The following is a 16,701-nucleotide window of genomic DNA, read 5'->3' as shown; positions in this document are numbered from 1 at the left end:
TACAACCTCACAGAACCTTCACAATACACTGTGAGGCCTGTAGGTATGAGTATCTTTGTTTTACAGGTAAGAAAACTGAGGCTCGGAGAGACCTGATCATCTTCCACTCATACACAGTGGGAAGTGGGACAGCCTGGATTTGAATCCAGATCTCCTGACTTCAAAGAACATGCTCTTTGCTCTCTATACTATCACATTATCAGAGTCTTTAAAAATCACAGATGAATTATTATCTGTAAAATTTTAAACATCCAAGTCCAAGGAACTTAGTATCTTCTTGAAGAAATAAGATTGTAACACATGAAACGCTGGCAAACAAAGTAAGACAGTACATAAGGACTTGCGAAAGAACAGGCTGAGCAGCAGATCTGTAATCTGATTTCTCCTGTTTTTGGGAGGAAGGACCATCCCTCCCACCCCTGGCAAGAAAAAACGGTCATCAGGCTAACTGCTTGGTAAACATACTAGTGGCAGATCTCCTGATAAAAGAGGCTAATGGTATTTGTAGCAGAAGAGTCTTCATCCATGGAACCCGCTTGGAATATACCTAGTCTGGGGTTGTTTATGATACATGAACCTAGAAAGTATGGATTTGTGGGTCTGACCGCCCTGGGGAATGTTACATAAGCCATGTAACTATCTGAGTATTAAATGGAGATGTTTCATAACCAAGACGAACTATACACATCACTTACAGACCTCACAGGAAACCTCATTCCAGAGTGTGCCCAAAGAAGACCTGGAGAGCCATGCTGATGGTCCTGAACATCACTTTGTCTTGCCAGTGTCTCGTGATTACTTGTGCCCTTGAGATTAGTAGTAAGGCGGGATGCAGGGTAAGCTCCCTAACTTGCATGAGTCTGATTTGACTCCCAATTCTCTGGGTTACCTCGGCACTAAGTTACAAAAGGCTACATGTAATCATGGGAGCCATTCCCTGGGTTTGGGAGTTTGACCTAAGACTTGAAAGATAGGTAAATTTTTCAAAGATGCAGGGAAAATGGAAGATATGAATAAAGGAAGAAAAGTTAAAAAAAAAAAACCCACAGAGGCATGAGGCAGTAAGGGTACAAAACTAACTCAAATGAGCAGCAAGAAATAAGGCTGGAGACGTGGAGCACATGACAGAGAACTTCAAAAGTCAGGGAAGAATCTAGACAGGATGCAACGCTTAGTGAGAAAAGCAGGTGCTGAAAGTAGAGCCTAAGAAAGATGACCTGGGAGCCCTGAGAGGGACGGATGGAAGACAGGGTGAATCTGGAGTTAGGGATGTCAGTTAGAAGGCGACTGCAGTGGTCAAACCGCGGAGATCCCGAAGGCCCTAAACGAGGACCACGGATACGGAATGAAAGGAGCAGCTAAGCATCACACAGGAAAAAGTCAGCTGACCTTGCTAAATGACAGGATAAGGGTAACAGAGGATAAGGTACGATAAGTCCATTGTCAAGAGTGAGCAACTGGGGCGGCCATAGCTCAGGGGCAGAGTGCCGGCCTAGCACGCACGAGGTCCTGGGTTCAATCCCCAGTACCTCCATTAAAGACAGATGAATAGAAACCTAGTTACGCCCCTCAAAGTAAGAAATAAATAAAAGTGAGCAACCACCTCCCTCCAGAAGGTGGAGCTTCACTTTCTCTCCGCAAAGTTCACACCTGCAGGGACCCCACAGGGGTACCATGCAGCTCCTGACGCGATGTGACGAGAAGGGCCGTTCACCTCTATGGGGCTCCTTCTAAAACCTTTGTCGAGCCATGAGAAAAACAGACAAAGCGACACTGGAGGATGTTCTACAGGATAACTGGACAGTCCTCCTTCACACTGTCAAGGTCACGAAAAACAAGGGAAGACTAAGAATACGTAGCAGGCCGGAGGAGACTGGGGGGACGTGGCAACTAAACGCGGCGCAGCGGCCTGGACTGACTCCTGGAACAGAAAGGAGACACGAATGGAAAAACGGGTCGAGCCCAACTAAGTCTGGCGTTTACTTAATAGCAATGTATCAATGCTGGTTCCTTAGTTTTGATGAACGTTCCCTGATAACGTAAGATGCCAACAGCAGGGAAAACTAGGTGACGGGTAGTGGGAGGTGCTGCGCCGTCTCTGTAACTTTCCTGCAAACCTAAACGACTGCGGTTTGAAGAGGGACTAAGATAACGTCGGTATCAGAGTTTGCGAATAGGAAGTTGGTGTCAAGGACCGTGACTGGACCCGAGACAAATACAAGTGAAGCAAAGCATCATCGTACCACAAAGAGAGCTGGGTCCAAGAGCCAGCGCCGCTGCCTTCTAGCCAGGGGGCTTGGATAAGGTTCTCTAATCTTTCCAAGGCTTGGTTTCCTCAATTGTACAATGGTGATAATAATTCATATCACATATTCTCATTTTTATATCTAGGACCTTGGAGAAATACGAAACAGCCCAAGTTTAAAATAATTAATAACAGTAACCTACCGCTGGTTCACAAAAGGGCTGGAAAGTTCTGCAAGCAAGCGAAAATTCCCAATGTATGCCAGCACTCCATACCTCTGGATGAGAAACAGAAAACATAACGTCAGGAATAACATTCTTATCAAAATTTCCAAATATCGAAGAAACATTCAGCAGCTTCTCAGCCAAAAATAAAGATCAATATCAAAACGAACCAAATCTGCTAAACGAATTTTCCTCTTTATGAACACTTAGAAATAGCATTAGGATTCTACAATATTTTTAAAAACAGCATATTGTGCACTTATGCTCACTTATGTATATAATGTTCACTTAGAAAAACAGATTTCAAGCAGTTGTCTCCCGTTGAACTAGTAAATTCTGCAAACAGCCATTAGTAATAGTATTCTCAACTCACTGTAGAAATAATGATCAGAGTAGCATGAATTTCAGAAGTTGAGGAATTCTACAGCAATTAAATACCTAACAGGAACATATTTTTATACGTTAATAGAAGCACCATAAAAATCTCAAATGTGTACTTAACATGCTAAATAACTATATATAAGCCTAAGAGCAGATATATATTTGCCAAACAGAACAACACGTGCTAAATCTTATCTGTCATATTTGACCTTGAAAAAATTTTTTTATCAATCAGAAGATACACACACACTTTTGGGAACTTTTTGAATTTAGAAACGTAATGCCTAGCACCTTCCACTAATTTAATAATAGGAAAAGTATAGTAGAGTTAGTAAGTGTTATAAAACCAAAAGTATACATTCCAAAACTTTCATGTAATTTTAAAAGTGTTACTAAGGAAATGGAGTCATTCCAGCACTTCCAATTAAATCAGAATTATGATTACCTACTGAAGGAAACAGTCCCACCTGCCCCGAAACATTAGATACATTTGGAACTTGGGAAACATTTTCCTACCAGTTATACACGGCTTTCCAGATGGGAACTGTATAAAGCAATAATAAAAAACAACAATGCATGGACTTTTTATTTGAAGATCTTCAGCACTTCTCTATGTAAATTATTTTAGGGATTAAAAATTCAGAGCTGGTTTCAAGAATTAGCCTTTCCAAAATGAATCTAGAACGTTTTATAGCCTCAAACTCACTGTCCGGAATGAAGCTGAAAATGTGTGATGAGGAAGAGGGGAGGAGGACGGCAAAGAGACAAAGACGGCAGCCACAGTGAGTGCCGTGCACAGCAGCACAGGGCGAGCGGCATTTTAGAGCCGACGGGACACAGCCACACCGGTTCGAAGACACGTGCCCGTGTGTGCCAAACAATCACATCCGTGTGTTATTACTTCAAGACAGGAATATGAAGAAGAGGTGTGTATTTGAAATTACATATTATTCTGTACTATTCACTTTTCAGTTACAATAAAAGCTTTTATGTTAAAAAAAAACCAGGACTAGTTAAGGTGGCCATTAGTAGTAATTAATAGTGGGACTAAACAAATAAAATTGGGGAAAATATAGTATTTGTATAATGTTTCTTTCTGCCCTTTTACTTAACTCTTTGTTGGATATTTAAATTTAGTAGGCTATATTATTGTATGTTTTTAAGAAGCATGAATGTAAGACTTTTTAAGAGGAGAATGTAAATACAGACTAATTAAACAGTTACTACCTATATTTAATTAAAAATAATAACGGTATCTTTCTATCCATGACAAAGCAGGATGTTTTTACTCCTTGTTTTCTTTTCCAATAATACTTTTCTAAAATGCCTGAGGCCTTCAGGATTTCCCTTTTTCTTGCAGGAGGAAAACACCTACAGTTAAACTTAAAATTCATTTGGACTTGTAGCTCTGCTCTGAGAGGCCCGCATTACTGGCAGCAGTCCAATATGATGATCTCAAGCTAAATATTTTCTCAACAAAGGTGTTTAAGCATAGAATACATAAAATTTTACTAGCAATAACAGGCTTGGAGAGTTACAAGAATTAAGTTTCTGGCTCTCTAACAACACCCATCTACCTTGTACCTAACAGGCTTGTGCTGGTAGACCAGCTGCTTGGTTTGCAAGGTCCTTTGTATGTACAAAGCCATCATGTGGGCCATCTATTTCTAAAACAGCCATCATGTTTAAACACTCCAAAGCACACTGGATGGATTCCAATAAGTTACTGTTTGAGATTTTTAAAAAATCCTATTTAATGTGGCTACTCTTTCTGGTAACACTTTAAGCAGCAGTCTTACTTCCCCAAAATGAGCCATTTTTTCATTGTCTGAGTTTTTGTCACAATCTGCACATAACTTCCAACTACACAGGTACAGACAGTCCATCCTTTTCTAGCTCCTTATGGCTCCTCGACAGTCATCGGTTTTGCAGAACTAGTACATAAATATTTCACTGTAACACTTTCCTGCATTCTCCCCCTCAACTTATTTCCAAACATTCTTCTTGCCTCGCACTTTGAACACATGATTCTACAGCAGGCCAACCCTCGCTGGCAGCGGTCAGAGCTCTCTTGTAGGCACACATCCACGGAGGTCATCTCCTTCCATCTCCACAAAGTCAAAAACCTCATTAAGTGCTCCTGCAGGTTTTGAGGAAACTAAAGGTGAGAAAGAACTTTCACTTTGAAAGCCTTGATCTCTGCGCTGAGCCAACCACGCCCCTTTTCAGCAGCACTGTATGCAAGGTGTGGAGGACATCCAGCAGGTGGTATCTTCTCATTGTCTTTGGTAAGAAGTTTTTAGACTGAATGAACTTTGCAAAGTTTACAACAGCACTTTCTGCTAAAAAATGCAGATAGATGAGCAAAATCCAATGTTTCTGAACAAGATATCAACAATTTCTGTTTTATGTGGTTTCTTTATAACCTTCATAGAAATCAAAAATTCAATTTGAAAATCCACTTTTCAAACCATAGGACCTAAGGTCTAGGGGAACATCGTTTCGTTGCTGTGATTCAGTGCATAACTTGCACGCTGCAGAAACAATGACCGCGGGTAAGATCCGACAGAATCAGCTCTACACACTGTAAGAAGCCAACGTAACTATTATCCAAACTTCTCCCTTCTTTCACCAGCGGACTATCGTTACTCAGCTTCATAGAGCAATCAAGGGAACAATAAAATGCTTACATGCATGTGGAAGGTCCAAACTAATTCAACGCCTACTTTCAACTGAGCATGGGTGTCTTCTTAGAAGGTGAAAAAAGGACAGATTGACTAAGATGTCCCTGCCCGTCTCATTCCAGACTCGCGGGATGCAGTCTCTTTAGGTGCTTTTCCATCCCCTTCTCCACCAGGCCTGGGTTAGCTGGCCAAGCCCCCACAACAAAGTCCCACAGACCGGGCAGCTTCAGTTCTGGGTCTCCTGAGGCTAGGTCATAAGAAGCCACCCAGCTTCCTCCTGGGTCCACTGGAAAACTCACTCCTGAGATGCTCCCTCGTGGAACACAGCTGCCAGGCTGGGAGAAGCCCCAGCCACGCACGGAGGGGCCGCTGAGAGGAGCTCTGGGCAGCGAGCACTAGGTCACAGCAGGGAGCCCGCATCAACTGCCAGTTCCCTGAACAAGCACCTTTCAACCCCGCTGAGCCTCTGGATGACTCCAGTCCCACCTGTCCCCAAAGAGCACCCACATGCGAGGCCTCACGCAAGGACTGTCCAGCTTTTGTCCTTCTTCTTTTTTTTTTTTCAGTATCACTAAGAATTTATGAGTCAATGGGTTTCAATGGCTGAAGTCAGTACTCTAACTGACAATCAAAATGTCACATTTTTAGCCAGTGGGAGAGCCACCAGGCTGGTTTTTGTGTCCTTTGGACACAGTCCCATTAGTCTCTGATAGGTTCCTTGCTTTCTGACACAGGATTGCCAGAGTTCTTCTGTTGTATGCAATACTTTAAGATGTAAACGAATTTCAACTTTTTGGTTTTGATCTCATTTTTATTCAAACACAGAATGCTAATTTTTACTTATGTACATACACCAATAGGATGCATTCCTAAACGTAAATGGTAATTAAGTAAATATAAATAGTTAACCTCTGGGTTGTGGGATCCGGGCATTCTTTTTTTCTTTTTGCTTGTCAAAAATTTCTGTCCCTCAAACTGAAATGAATGACCTAAGTTTTCCAAATAGCCCCTGCTTGAATGTTATTCACCACAGCCTTTTACTCACAACGTTGCTGTAAGGCGCCTAAACCAGTTTTCTTTCTCCCCTTCTGAAGTTCTCCTTTGCCTCTTTTAGAGTATCAGTCTTCTTCTGGTCCCTGATCCTATCCACAGCATCCCCATAAAACTGTATTTCTGTAAGGACCCTTTCCCCTGAAATAACCTTGTGTCACCACAAACTCCATGACCTCCAAAAGCATATTCCGGCCCAAACGGGTTCTCCCATTTTCTTCAGGGTCTCACATTCCTCTAATGCCCTGGGTCATTTTACCCTCTTCTTTCCCTTCATTCTTTGAAATCCAAATTAGTCACCAGGATCTACTGACTACAAAATGGCTTTTTAGATTAGTTTCTTCCTCATTAATACAATCACCAAAATTAAGTTCTTCATAATCTATCACCTACATCACTCCAATAACCTCCTAAAAAATATCCTCCACCACATAGATTTTTCCCCACATACCACCATCAGTTTTATCTTTCTAATATGTCAGCTGTATCAAGTTGGTTTTTGGCTAAAGGTCCTACAAGAAGTCTGCGAAGAGTGAAAATGCCAGGCTGGTGAGTTGGAATGTTCACTCCGTCGGGCAGCCCCATCTTACTCATCCAAACGTGCAGCCACCACCAGCCCACACGAACCCCGCAGGCGGACAACCCAAGTCCTTACTACCACCCGTGGAGATCTGAGCCCCCCTCCTCATGTTCTCTGACCTAGAAAGCCTTCCCCACTTTATTCTGCTGACCTAAACATGCTCTTTTTTTTTTTTTTGGAAGACTAAGTCCCATCTACATCAAAAGTTATTTTGGAAAATTCAAAAAAACATGAACATACACAGGAAAATTTATGCACAATTTATATAACTGCAAGAATACACGTAATACTGTCAGCAGAGTAGTTATTGCTGGAGAATAGGACTTAGAACATGTTATACTTACTAAGCCCTGTGTTTCTACAAACTCAGAATTTTTTAATAAATGCCCATATTCAGACCAAAAAAATAACAGAAATGAACACATTCATCTTTCCATTTCCTAAACTGCTTTATATAGCGTTACTGATTTACCACCAGGTGATGCATTACTTCAATTTTTAAAAATAGTTTCCTATATTTAAATCCTAGAACCTGGAGATTTAATTAGGTAGTTATCACATCCTTATGCCTTCCCTCCTGCCTCCTTAGTTCAGAACCACTGGGAGCCACCCAGGGCTGCAGAATTAAGCTTCCTTAGTGTGACGTCCACATCCTCTGATCCTATACATCACTGACTCCCAACCTGTTTAATCCAGTTCACCTGGGAGAGTCAGCGCCACGTGCGGCACAGGTTTCCAAAGGCCCAGGTAGCCATCAGATGGGCTTCAGGTTATGTGTAATCCCTCATCACTTTATCCCCATCCACCAAGAAAACCTACCAGAGTATAAGTGACTGCAGGTGCTCTTAAGAGGACAGGTTTAGTCATTTCTGATACATGACAAATTCTGATACTTCACTGTTAGCAAATGACGGCAAAACTCACAACCGACTTCCGGTCAACACGGTGTTTCCATGTCTGCCATCTACCTTTAAAGAGCTTGGCCTGCAGTAAAATTCATACTGGCCACAGCCTCTGTGTGGGTCTGGGAGGGAAAACAAAACAAGACTTGTCTGATCCTTTCCAGAGCTTAAAAGAAAATTCTCTTTTCAGTCAGTGATTATGAAAATCTGGATTTTCTTACCACGGGAAATTTAATTTTCTAACAGCCAAGAGTGGCTAGGGTCAGGGGTTTAGAAGGTAAGGGAGAAAGATAGGCAAAATTATTATGCACCTACTGCTGCCAGTGTGGCACTAAACACTGTGCCACTGTCAATGGCTTGGAGTGGGATGGGCACGATGTCCCACCATTAGGGCTGTATAACTGGCGGGAGGTAAGTTACCGGCATCCCAAAATGGAACCTTGCATAAAAATGTGACTGTGCTGGGGAGGGTATAGCTCAGTGGTAGAGTGTGTGCTTAGCATGCACGAGGTTTTGGGTTCAATCCCCAGTACTTCTGTTAAATAAATAAATAAACCTAATTACCTCCCCCCACAAAATGCAAAAATCAAAAACAAAATTAAAAACCAAAAATGTGACTATGTTCTACTGCAGCAATTATGAGGAACTTTCTTCTAGGCTATTTAGACTGACCCAGAATCTTAGCACATTTCCATGGGACACCCTTTCAGAGTACCATCCATCTGGAAATGAGATTTGGGGACCAAATCCACCCTATATTTAATAGCTCTTTCCTTAACTTTAATCATTCAAGGTTTTTGATGATTTTACTTACAAGACAGAGTGGAAGGTTTGAGCTACACACAGGATTGGATTGCCAAGTCAGGTTCATGTGAAACAGTGGTCCTACCTAGAATTAAGCTTTGCTAACTGGATAGAGGATAGAGGCTATCAAATAACTCAGAGCGAGCAGAGAGAGGCTCGGGGCGCGAAGGGCAGTCGGAAAGCCAGGTCCTTCCTGTGCTGAATAAGCGGCTCTGGGCCAGAAGTGAGGTTCACAAAGTTCCTCACACAGCAGTGAGAGTTTACCTTATACGACACCTCCATTGTATACCTCCAGAAAGGTGCACAGCCTATATGACATTCTCCAAGGAGCCAGGCCTCACAGATCCAGGACTGTCTCTCCTATAGGGGATCCTAAGCCAGGAACAGGCTAAGGGCATTTCAGGGTTAAGATCTCTTTCTCCTAACAAACGTCAAGACACACTATTTGCCCAAAGGTCCTGTTGACAAGGAGATTAGACCTGGTCACTTGCCTTCCTTTCTTCCCCTCCCTTCCTCCCAAGGAAGTGAATGGATTTGCAGGCCAGCTGCTCTCACCCCTTCCTCCCAGGGTTACTTAAGAACCTGGTGACATATCGGAGCTCATTCTTGCTTGCCTACTGCCTAGCTCTCCGGTATTAGAACGAAGCCAAACCATTTCATCAAAACAACTGAATCACAGACTCTCAGAATAAGAACAGAACTTTAAAGATGATTTAGTGCAAGCTCTTGCCCAAAGTTTCTACTTACTGTATCTATTTTTATATCTATCTGATTGAAGGTACCTTATGATAGAAGAACCACTTTACAAGGCCATCCTTACAATCTTCTATGCACTGGGACATCCCTTTTGTAAAACAGAAGTCTCCCTTACCCCTCTTCACCATCCCCACTGGTCCTGGTTGCAACGTCCGAATTAAACCAGAATGAGCCTACTTCCTCTTCCACTTAACAGTCCTTTCACATTTCCAAGGACATTTCAAAGCCATGTAGACGTCCTACAACTTAGCTTTTCTAAGCTGACCTCTCTGGGTCCTTCAGTTGTTTGTCACAGGACAACAGCCACCTAATCTAATCTCCCCCTCCAGTTACCTGGCAGCCTACCGCTGGACTTACAGTTTTAGAGGCTCCAGATGATGTGGTATGCTCTAACTAAGAAACTGTAATTTTGTTTAAATTGGATACCGTACCTCCCCCGATAGAGTATACATATTTAAATAGCTCTTTTGCGGGGGTGGGGTATGATTAGGTTTATTTCTTTATTTAATGGAGGTACTGGGGATTGAACCCAAGACCTTGTGCGTGCTAAGCATGTGCTCTACCACTGAGACGTACCCTTCCCCCAAAACAGCTTTATTTTTTGGCAGATGTGACATGCTATTGGTGCCACTACAATTGTGATCATCTGCCACTTCCAGGTCACTCCTCCTGTTTCTCGACATTCTTTTTACACATTACACAGAATACAATGATGATTTGTGACCGATGTTCAGAGACCATACTTCTAACTTACAGCGTGATATGAAAGTCACATAGGTACCCACGCACATTCTTCCCAGAGTTAACCAGTATTTTGCTAGTCAGTTCCACATCTTTTCAGCAAAAGCATTTAGGAAACAAAGTGCTATATTCCAACTAAGACTTGTGTAAGGTAGAAGTCTGTAGGTTATAACTAACTGTAAACTATTAAAATTTAAAAAGAAGACAAGGAAATAAATAGTAGTAAATGCCAGTAAAAATAGCCTATTGCTTCAGAAAACTAAAGTGATTATGGACACCTACTGGGATATATAAGCACTTATTTATAACATTAAAACTAGCATAGTTTTTTAAACACTCATAATAATTATTTAGACTTATGAGCTCAAATGCGTGATACAGCGAGATGCTCTGATATATCCTATTCTTGCAGAAATAGTGCCAAATTGATGTCCTATTCACCAGCTATCTTTGTGCAGGGCAATATAAAGAAAAACAGAAGAATATTATGAATGCATATTTGTATGAGTTTTTAAAAGCCCTCAAAATAGTCACAAATGTTCAATAATACATAGATTTTAGCAATACCAAATAAGAAAAAAAAAAAGTCAGTGGTTACATTTACACTTGAAAACAGAGAAAACATGGAGTGGCATGCAGTATGTATCACATAAAGTGTATGCTATTCTAGTTTACACGTGTTTATTACTTCCCCAAAGCTATCTTGGGTTTGGTCGTACACCTAAGTTGAAAAATAACTGATTGAGGAGAAACCTAACAAAGACGCAAGGGATATAAAATTGCTAGTTCACAAATGTATAAAGTAGAAAAATAATTTTAGATATAAAATGAATACGGGGGTGTGGGGAGGAAGGTACAGCCATGGGCAGAGAGCATGCTTGGCCTGTATGAGGTCCTAGGTTCAATCCCCAGGACCTCCATTAAAATAAATAAGTAAGTAAATAAACCTAATTACCTCCCCCACAAAAAAGTAAAATTAAAAAAGTTAACACATATTACCGCCTGAGATTTGCTATATCCTTTATGAGCTCAGTTTTGGAATTTTGATGAAGTCACCGCTCCAGCCTACCTAAATGTAATTATGCGTGTACATGAAATTGAACAGGAATTAAACAGAAGAAAATTATTTCAGCCAGTTATACAGGAACCTATACCTAGCTCTCGCTGTTAAAACAGAAATGCATCTAGACAGAGTGACAAGCATCAACAGCCACGCGATCCTAAATTAGGGTTTTAAGTGAATGTTTGGGAAATTGGGGTCAGCTGCCTTTCTCAAAGTTTATGAAGCCAAATAGACCCATAAATGCAAACACACAAGTAAAGCTATTATTTTTGTTAACAAACAAGATAACATCACAAGAGTGGTCCCAGAATACATTCAGACTTGGTCTTTAAGAATTGTATGTTTAGATTTATGTTCACCCTTGAGTCGTTACTCCCAGTCCTGCCTGTTTGTTAGGTTACTGTAAGTCCAGGCACTCACCAGGACAAAGTAGTAGGCACACAGCGCTGTGCAATGGTGAATTATAAAATACTTGTCACCGATCACTTTCCAGTACAAAATGAGAATCAACAAATCTGCAAGAAGCAAAAATAAGTAAGAAATGACAAAGGAAGAAAGCTTCATTGTTTTTCACATGTATTTAACTACTACCGACAGCCCGTCACGGTCCACTCTGAGCCCACGGCCCTCTCCCCTGTGTCAGGAGTCCAGCTACTCACTCCACTGTAAGGTATGTGCTTCTGTGTAACTTCCCCCCCCACTACTGTGACTCCTCCGGGATGAGGATCAAGGGTGGGCATCCAGCACTGCGCCTGGCATGTAAGTGTGGAGTGCATTTGTTGAAAGTATAAATGAAAAACTTGTTGCCAGGGTTAAATAAAATGAAAGTATTATTGAATAAAAATAATTTTAAAATAAGCTCAAATTACTGATTTTTGTCACAATTATTACTCAAACAGATTAGGTGGTCCCATGAAAGGTATAAAATGACCAACTCATTTATCACACAAATTCAGCAAAAAAAATTTTTTTAATTAACAAAGAATGTGGTTAAATACTAATTCAAAATAGCAAAAAAGACCCCACCAAGAATTATAACTATTAAGAAAACTTAGGGGCGGTGAGTACAGCGCAGTGGTAAAGTGCATGCTTAGCATGCACAGGGCCCTGGGTTCAATCCCCAGTACCTCCATTAAAAAAAAAAAAAATATATATATATATATATATATATATATACACACATATATAAAAAGAGGTCAAGGCATCAATTTTTCTTTAAAAGATCCTAAATCGACACCATGATTCAGAAAATCACTTCCTTTAATGAAACAGAAACTTCTCAGTATGTTAACACAACTATTTTCTTAACCAAACGGTTTAAACATGAAATTTAGACCTGGAAACAAATGGCATCATTGATGGAAGCCAGAGGGGGATTCAGGTTTTGTGAGTTCTGGGGTTCTTCTTTTATAAAAATAAAAAATCACTAATATAAAACTGTATGTGACTATTTATAAAGATAAAAGAAATCAAATTATAAATTTTAACATGAGAATAAATACCACAAATGTGGAAATCAAGAAAATTGAGCACTATTAGCAATTAATTGCCTGGTACACTTCTCTAGATACATTTTCCCTAAAAATTTTGGCTGTGTACTATTTGCTGGTCATCAATGTATATGGTAATGATCTTGTAATATTTTCTATAGCAAGAATAAAAGAATTCACTTTTCACTCAGCTTGGTTTAGAAAAGTGTGTTTCAGCTCATGACTTATTTTTAAGTTTTTTGGATTATTACCTTATTTGAGAAAAATCTTCATCAAGTTTCTTTCCTACAAGATTTCCTGGCTGGTAACTACTCTCTAAATTGACCATACTCATTAACCAGTGCACAAGGCATACTTCACATTTTGGGTTAACCTTGTAAATGATAGCATTTTGTACCAAATGAGCAAACCTTTTCCCAACGTGTCTACATGATTCACTCTTCTTTTAATTGGGCCATCAAATAATCCAATAGCCTATTCATTATTTCTGTCCCAAATGTATCTTTTCCTCTTAATAAATTACTGTGTTTTGGTTTAATCTAATTTTTGGTTACAATTCATTTTTTGATGGCAGAAAGTGTTCTACTGAGTCCATTACTCATCTTTATCACCTCTGTTTTGTATTCCATTATTTCTATTTGGATTTTCTTTCAGCTGTTTATTAAATTTGAAAATTACAAAATGGAGTTTCCTGCATAAATGTCCAAATTTCTCTCTTGTTTGATTGAGACAGTCCAAAATATCTTTTCAAAAAGCAGTTTAAGTGGCATATTCTCAACTTAACTTCCCCTTTGTCTCATTGTATAAAAGGTTATTCCCACCCCATCCAACATGAGAGGAAAAATGAGAGAGGGAAATGTGGAATAGAATGAGGCCATGATTTTAAACTTGAATCATAGCCAAAATTGCCTACTTGCACAAATTTTACCAAAACAATACACAACCATAATCATGGGAACACATTTCAAGGGCCTTGCAAGTGAGGATCCTGAGGCTTAAACTCCATTACCTTCACAGGAATCGCCCCTGAGAGACCCTTTAGACCTAACAGGGACCATCAGTAGCTAAAAAATGCCCAGACCTAACTGAAGCCCCACCCTGGAGCTCTGATTCTGAGGACCAGAGAGCCAACACGAAAAACGTTTCTTGTGGCACCATCGCAACAGATTCTTTTTTTTCCTCAGTATGGGTCCTAAAAGCCACTTCTCAAATAAATACACCACAAGCATAGCTATGTATTCTTTGCATAATTCCAGAACTAGTTAAAAAAGAAATAGACAGTGAACAACATATCACATACCAGAAATGAGGTAGCCAGTAGAAATAGCAATGTTCACTTGTACGGGAGATGAAATACCCCTATAAACATTAAAAAAAAAAAAAGTTTCCTTTTTTTAGCACACGGCTATAGATGACAGCTACTTTTTTTCTGTTGAGCTTTAAATATAATTTAAATGCTTTCTATAGGTGCTCAAATGGTAACTTGTCATTTGCACAAGGTAGTGTTAGTTATGTAACACTTCTAACTACAAGAACAATCACAATTTCTCATACTTATTAGCCAAAAGTTTTGTGAAAGTAATTTTACCAAAAGACAACATTTTATAAATGTGTTCTCAAATGATTTGTTTGTGAAAAGATTCAAAGGGAATGAATTCCAGGTGTTGGCTGCTGCTGTTTAATTCCTTATTCTAAATCAGAGATTCAAACAGCCTCAAGAAATCATCTGGCCTGCCCCTGATTTTGAGGCCACATACTATTATCACCCTCACTGTACTGAGGGCTGGAGAGATTGTCTGTTATCACACATAATAAGAGAACAATCTAACCCTGCTGTTTAAACCCCTACACATATCAAGATCCCACACTTTTGCCCGACTCATGCTCTTGGCTCCAAGAAACAAGTACAAATTATCAGTCCTTTATTTGACTTCTAACGTGAACTACTGCCAAAAAGAACACAAAATAAAACTGGTAACAGCTAAACTACAAATGGAAATATTTAGCAGAAGTCATGTCTTCTTTACAAATTTTGATCTATAAATATGATTTGGAAACATTGGACGTGTAATAAATTCTGGTATCAAAGAAAATGTAAAAGCAACAAAAATTACAACAGGTAAAAATTTGATAAGGACAAATTGGTCAATGAATCAAATCTTTATTATAAAATTTACTTTCCAAAACAATGGGACTGTTGTGTTCTATTGATAATCATGTTGGTAAAATAAAAATATGGGAAAAAAAAGGTAGAAATTTTTTAGGTAAATTTCATTAAAGCCTGGTCAAGGAACTAAATTCACTAAATTAATTCACTTTGAAAAACATCTTCCTAGGGAGTGGGAGGCATAGCTCAGTGGCAGAGCATGTGCTTGGTGTGCACGAGGTCCTGTGTTCAATCCCCAGTGCCTCCGTTAAGCGGAAAAAATATATATATATATATTCCCAAAGAAAATTTACTAACACTAGGATAATTCTGACTGGCATAATTACATATTTATGAATAAAAGGCAACATTGTTGCAGTCAAACAGAGATGGTCAAAAGACCTGCTTAAATTGCCCCATGTCCCCCAGAGCCCACGTCCACCACATCCCTATTCAGTGCTTCCTCAAACATGCCCAGTTTCTCAAACTAAGCTGAACTAAGCCTTCTCATTCAAATTTTTCAAAAAGAATCATCTTATATAGTGCTCTGTTATTGCTGAATATAGTTATTATTCGTGCTTGAAACATCTCATGTGGTACTAAATTCCTCTCACACAGACATCTGTAATTCTCATTTTCCTATCTTTGATATCAAATGATGGGTCAAACATAAACTTCAAGACTAAGCCTTAAGTGTATCTAAGTTGACTATCCTATCTCAGCAGTAACCAATTTTGCTCAGAACAGTGGCTACAAAAACTTGATTTTACTCACTAACACAGCATAATGTTCACATCATCACCACATTCTCCCTGTTTTGGAGACATTAAGGCAAAATGGCCCTCATTATTTGTATTCAAATCAAAAATAAATCATTCTAATGCACCTTGCTGAAGTAAGTCTGAGCACAAGCATTTTTAATAAATCATACACCATCAATTTGCTTTCTGTTTTAAAGGAAAGTAAGAGATGTTACTATTAATAGTTAACATCAAAACATAAATCAAATTGACTATACTGGAAAGAAACAGCTTACCAAAGTGGATCAGCGATAGTAGCTTCGTCAAACAAGAAAATATATGAGCCAAGAATCCCAACCACCAAAGAATGACATGTAGATACTACCCTGAAATGAGATGAAATACAAAGATTTTAGATTCTGTGCAATAAATTTTAACTAATTCCAGCAAGACATTTAACACTCTGAAGAAGTTAAATCTGGAAGCATTTAAATATAGGATTGGAGTACATCTCCAATGTACAAAATTGCCATTTAGAAATCCAAGGACCCAGCTTTACTTTGGAATCAATAATAAAAAGGATGCCCTACAGGAAGGTCTACAATTTCCTGCTAGAAAATTGATGAATCACTTATTGGTGAAAGGTTCTACAGCAGAAGCATATCTGATGATACAGTCGACAGAGTCTGTGCAAACAGGTGGCACTTGGTAAGCCCACTGCCCTGCCCCCGGCTCCATCGCCAGCAGCATCTCTGCGAGATTAGTGTCCTGCTCCAATCAGTTAGGAGTGACTCCCAAATCTACCGGCTTTACCAGCGCCATCTCTGCGGATCAGAGTTGGAACGGATCATGAAATGAAAACGTATTACCTTGGAGATCTCAGTTTTAATACATG

General features: G+C 39.7%; 1 protein-coding gene and 1 non-coding gene across 11 annotated transcripts in view; one reads left to right on the top strand and one right to left on the bottom strand.

The window, feature by feature from the left end:
* TLCD4 (TLC domain containing 4) overlaps positions 1 to 16,701 on the bottom strand; it is a 78,414-nt gene that overhangs the window by 17,683 nt on the left and 44,030 nt on the right. For all 10 annotated transcript variants that reach the window (XM_032487137.1, XM_014564534.2, XM_032487142.1 and 7 more), the window contains 4 exons: positions 16,103 to 16,192; positions 14,221 to 14,279; positions 11,851 to 11,945; positions 2,449 to 2,522 (listed from right to left, as the gene is read on the bottom strand). In XM_032487137.1, coding sequence (XP_032343028.1) covers positions 2,449 to 2,522; positions 11,851 to 11,945; positions 14,221 to 14,279; positions 16,103 to 16,192 — 318 coding nt within the window. The remainder of the gene's footprint in view (positions 1 to 2,448; positions 2,523 to 11,850; positions 11,946 to 14,220; positions 14,280 to 16,102; positions 16,193 to 16,701) is intronic.
* On the top strand, positions 15,263 to 15,334 carry TRNAT-GGU. Its single transcript has one exon. It is a non-coding gene; the product is annotated as a tRNA-Thr (tRNA).

Source organism: Camelus ferus, chromosome 9 (assembly GCF_009834535.1).
Source record: "Camelus ferus isolate YT-003-E chromosome 9, BCGSAC_Cfer_1.0, whole genome shotgun sequence".
Taxonomy (NCBI): Eukaryota; Metazoa; Chordata; class Mammalia; order Artiodactyla; family Camelidae; genus Camelus; species Camelus ferus.
Note: the sequence above shows the minus strand (reverse complement) of the source record. Positions and strands in the feature narration are given on the sequence as shown.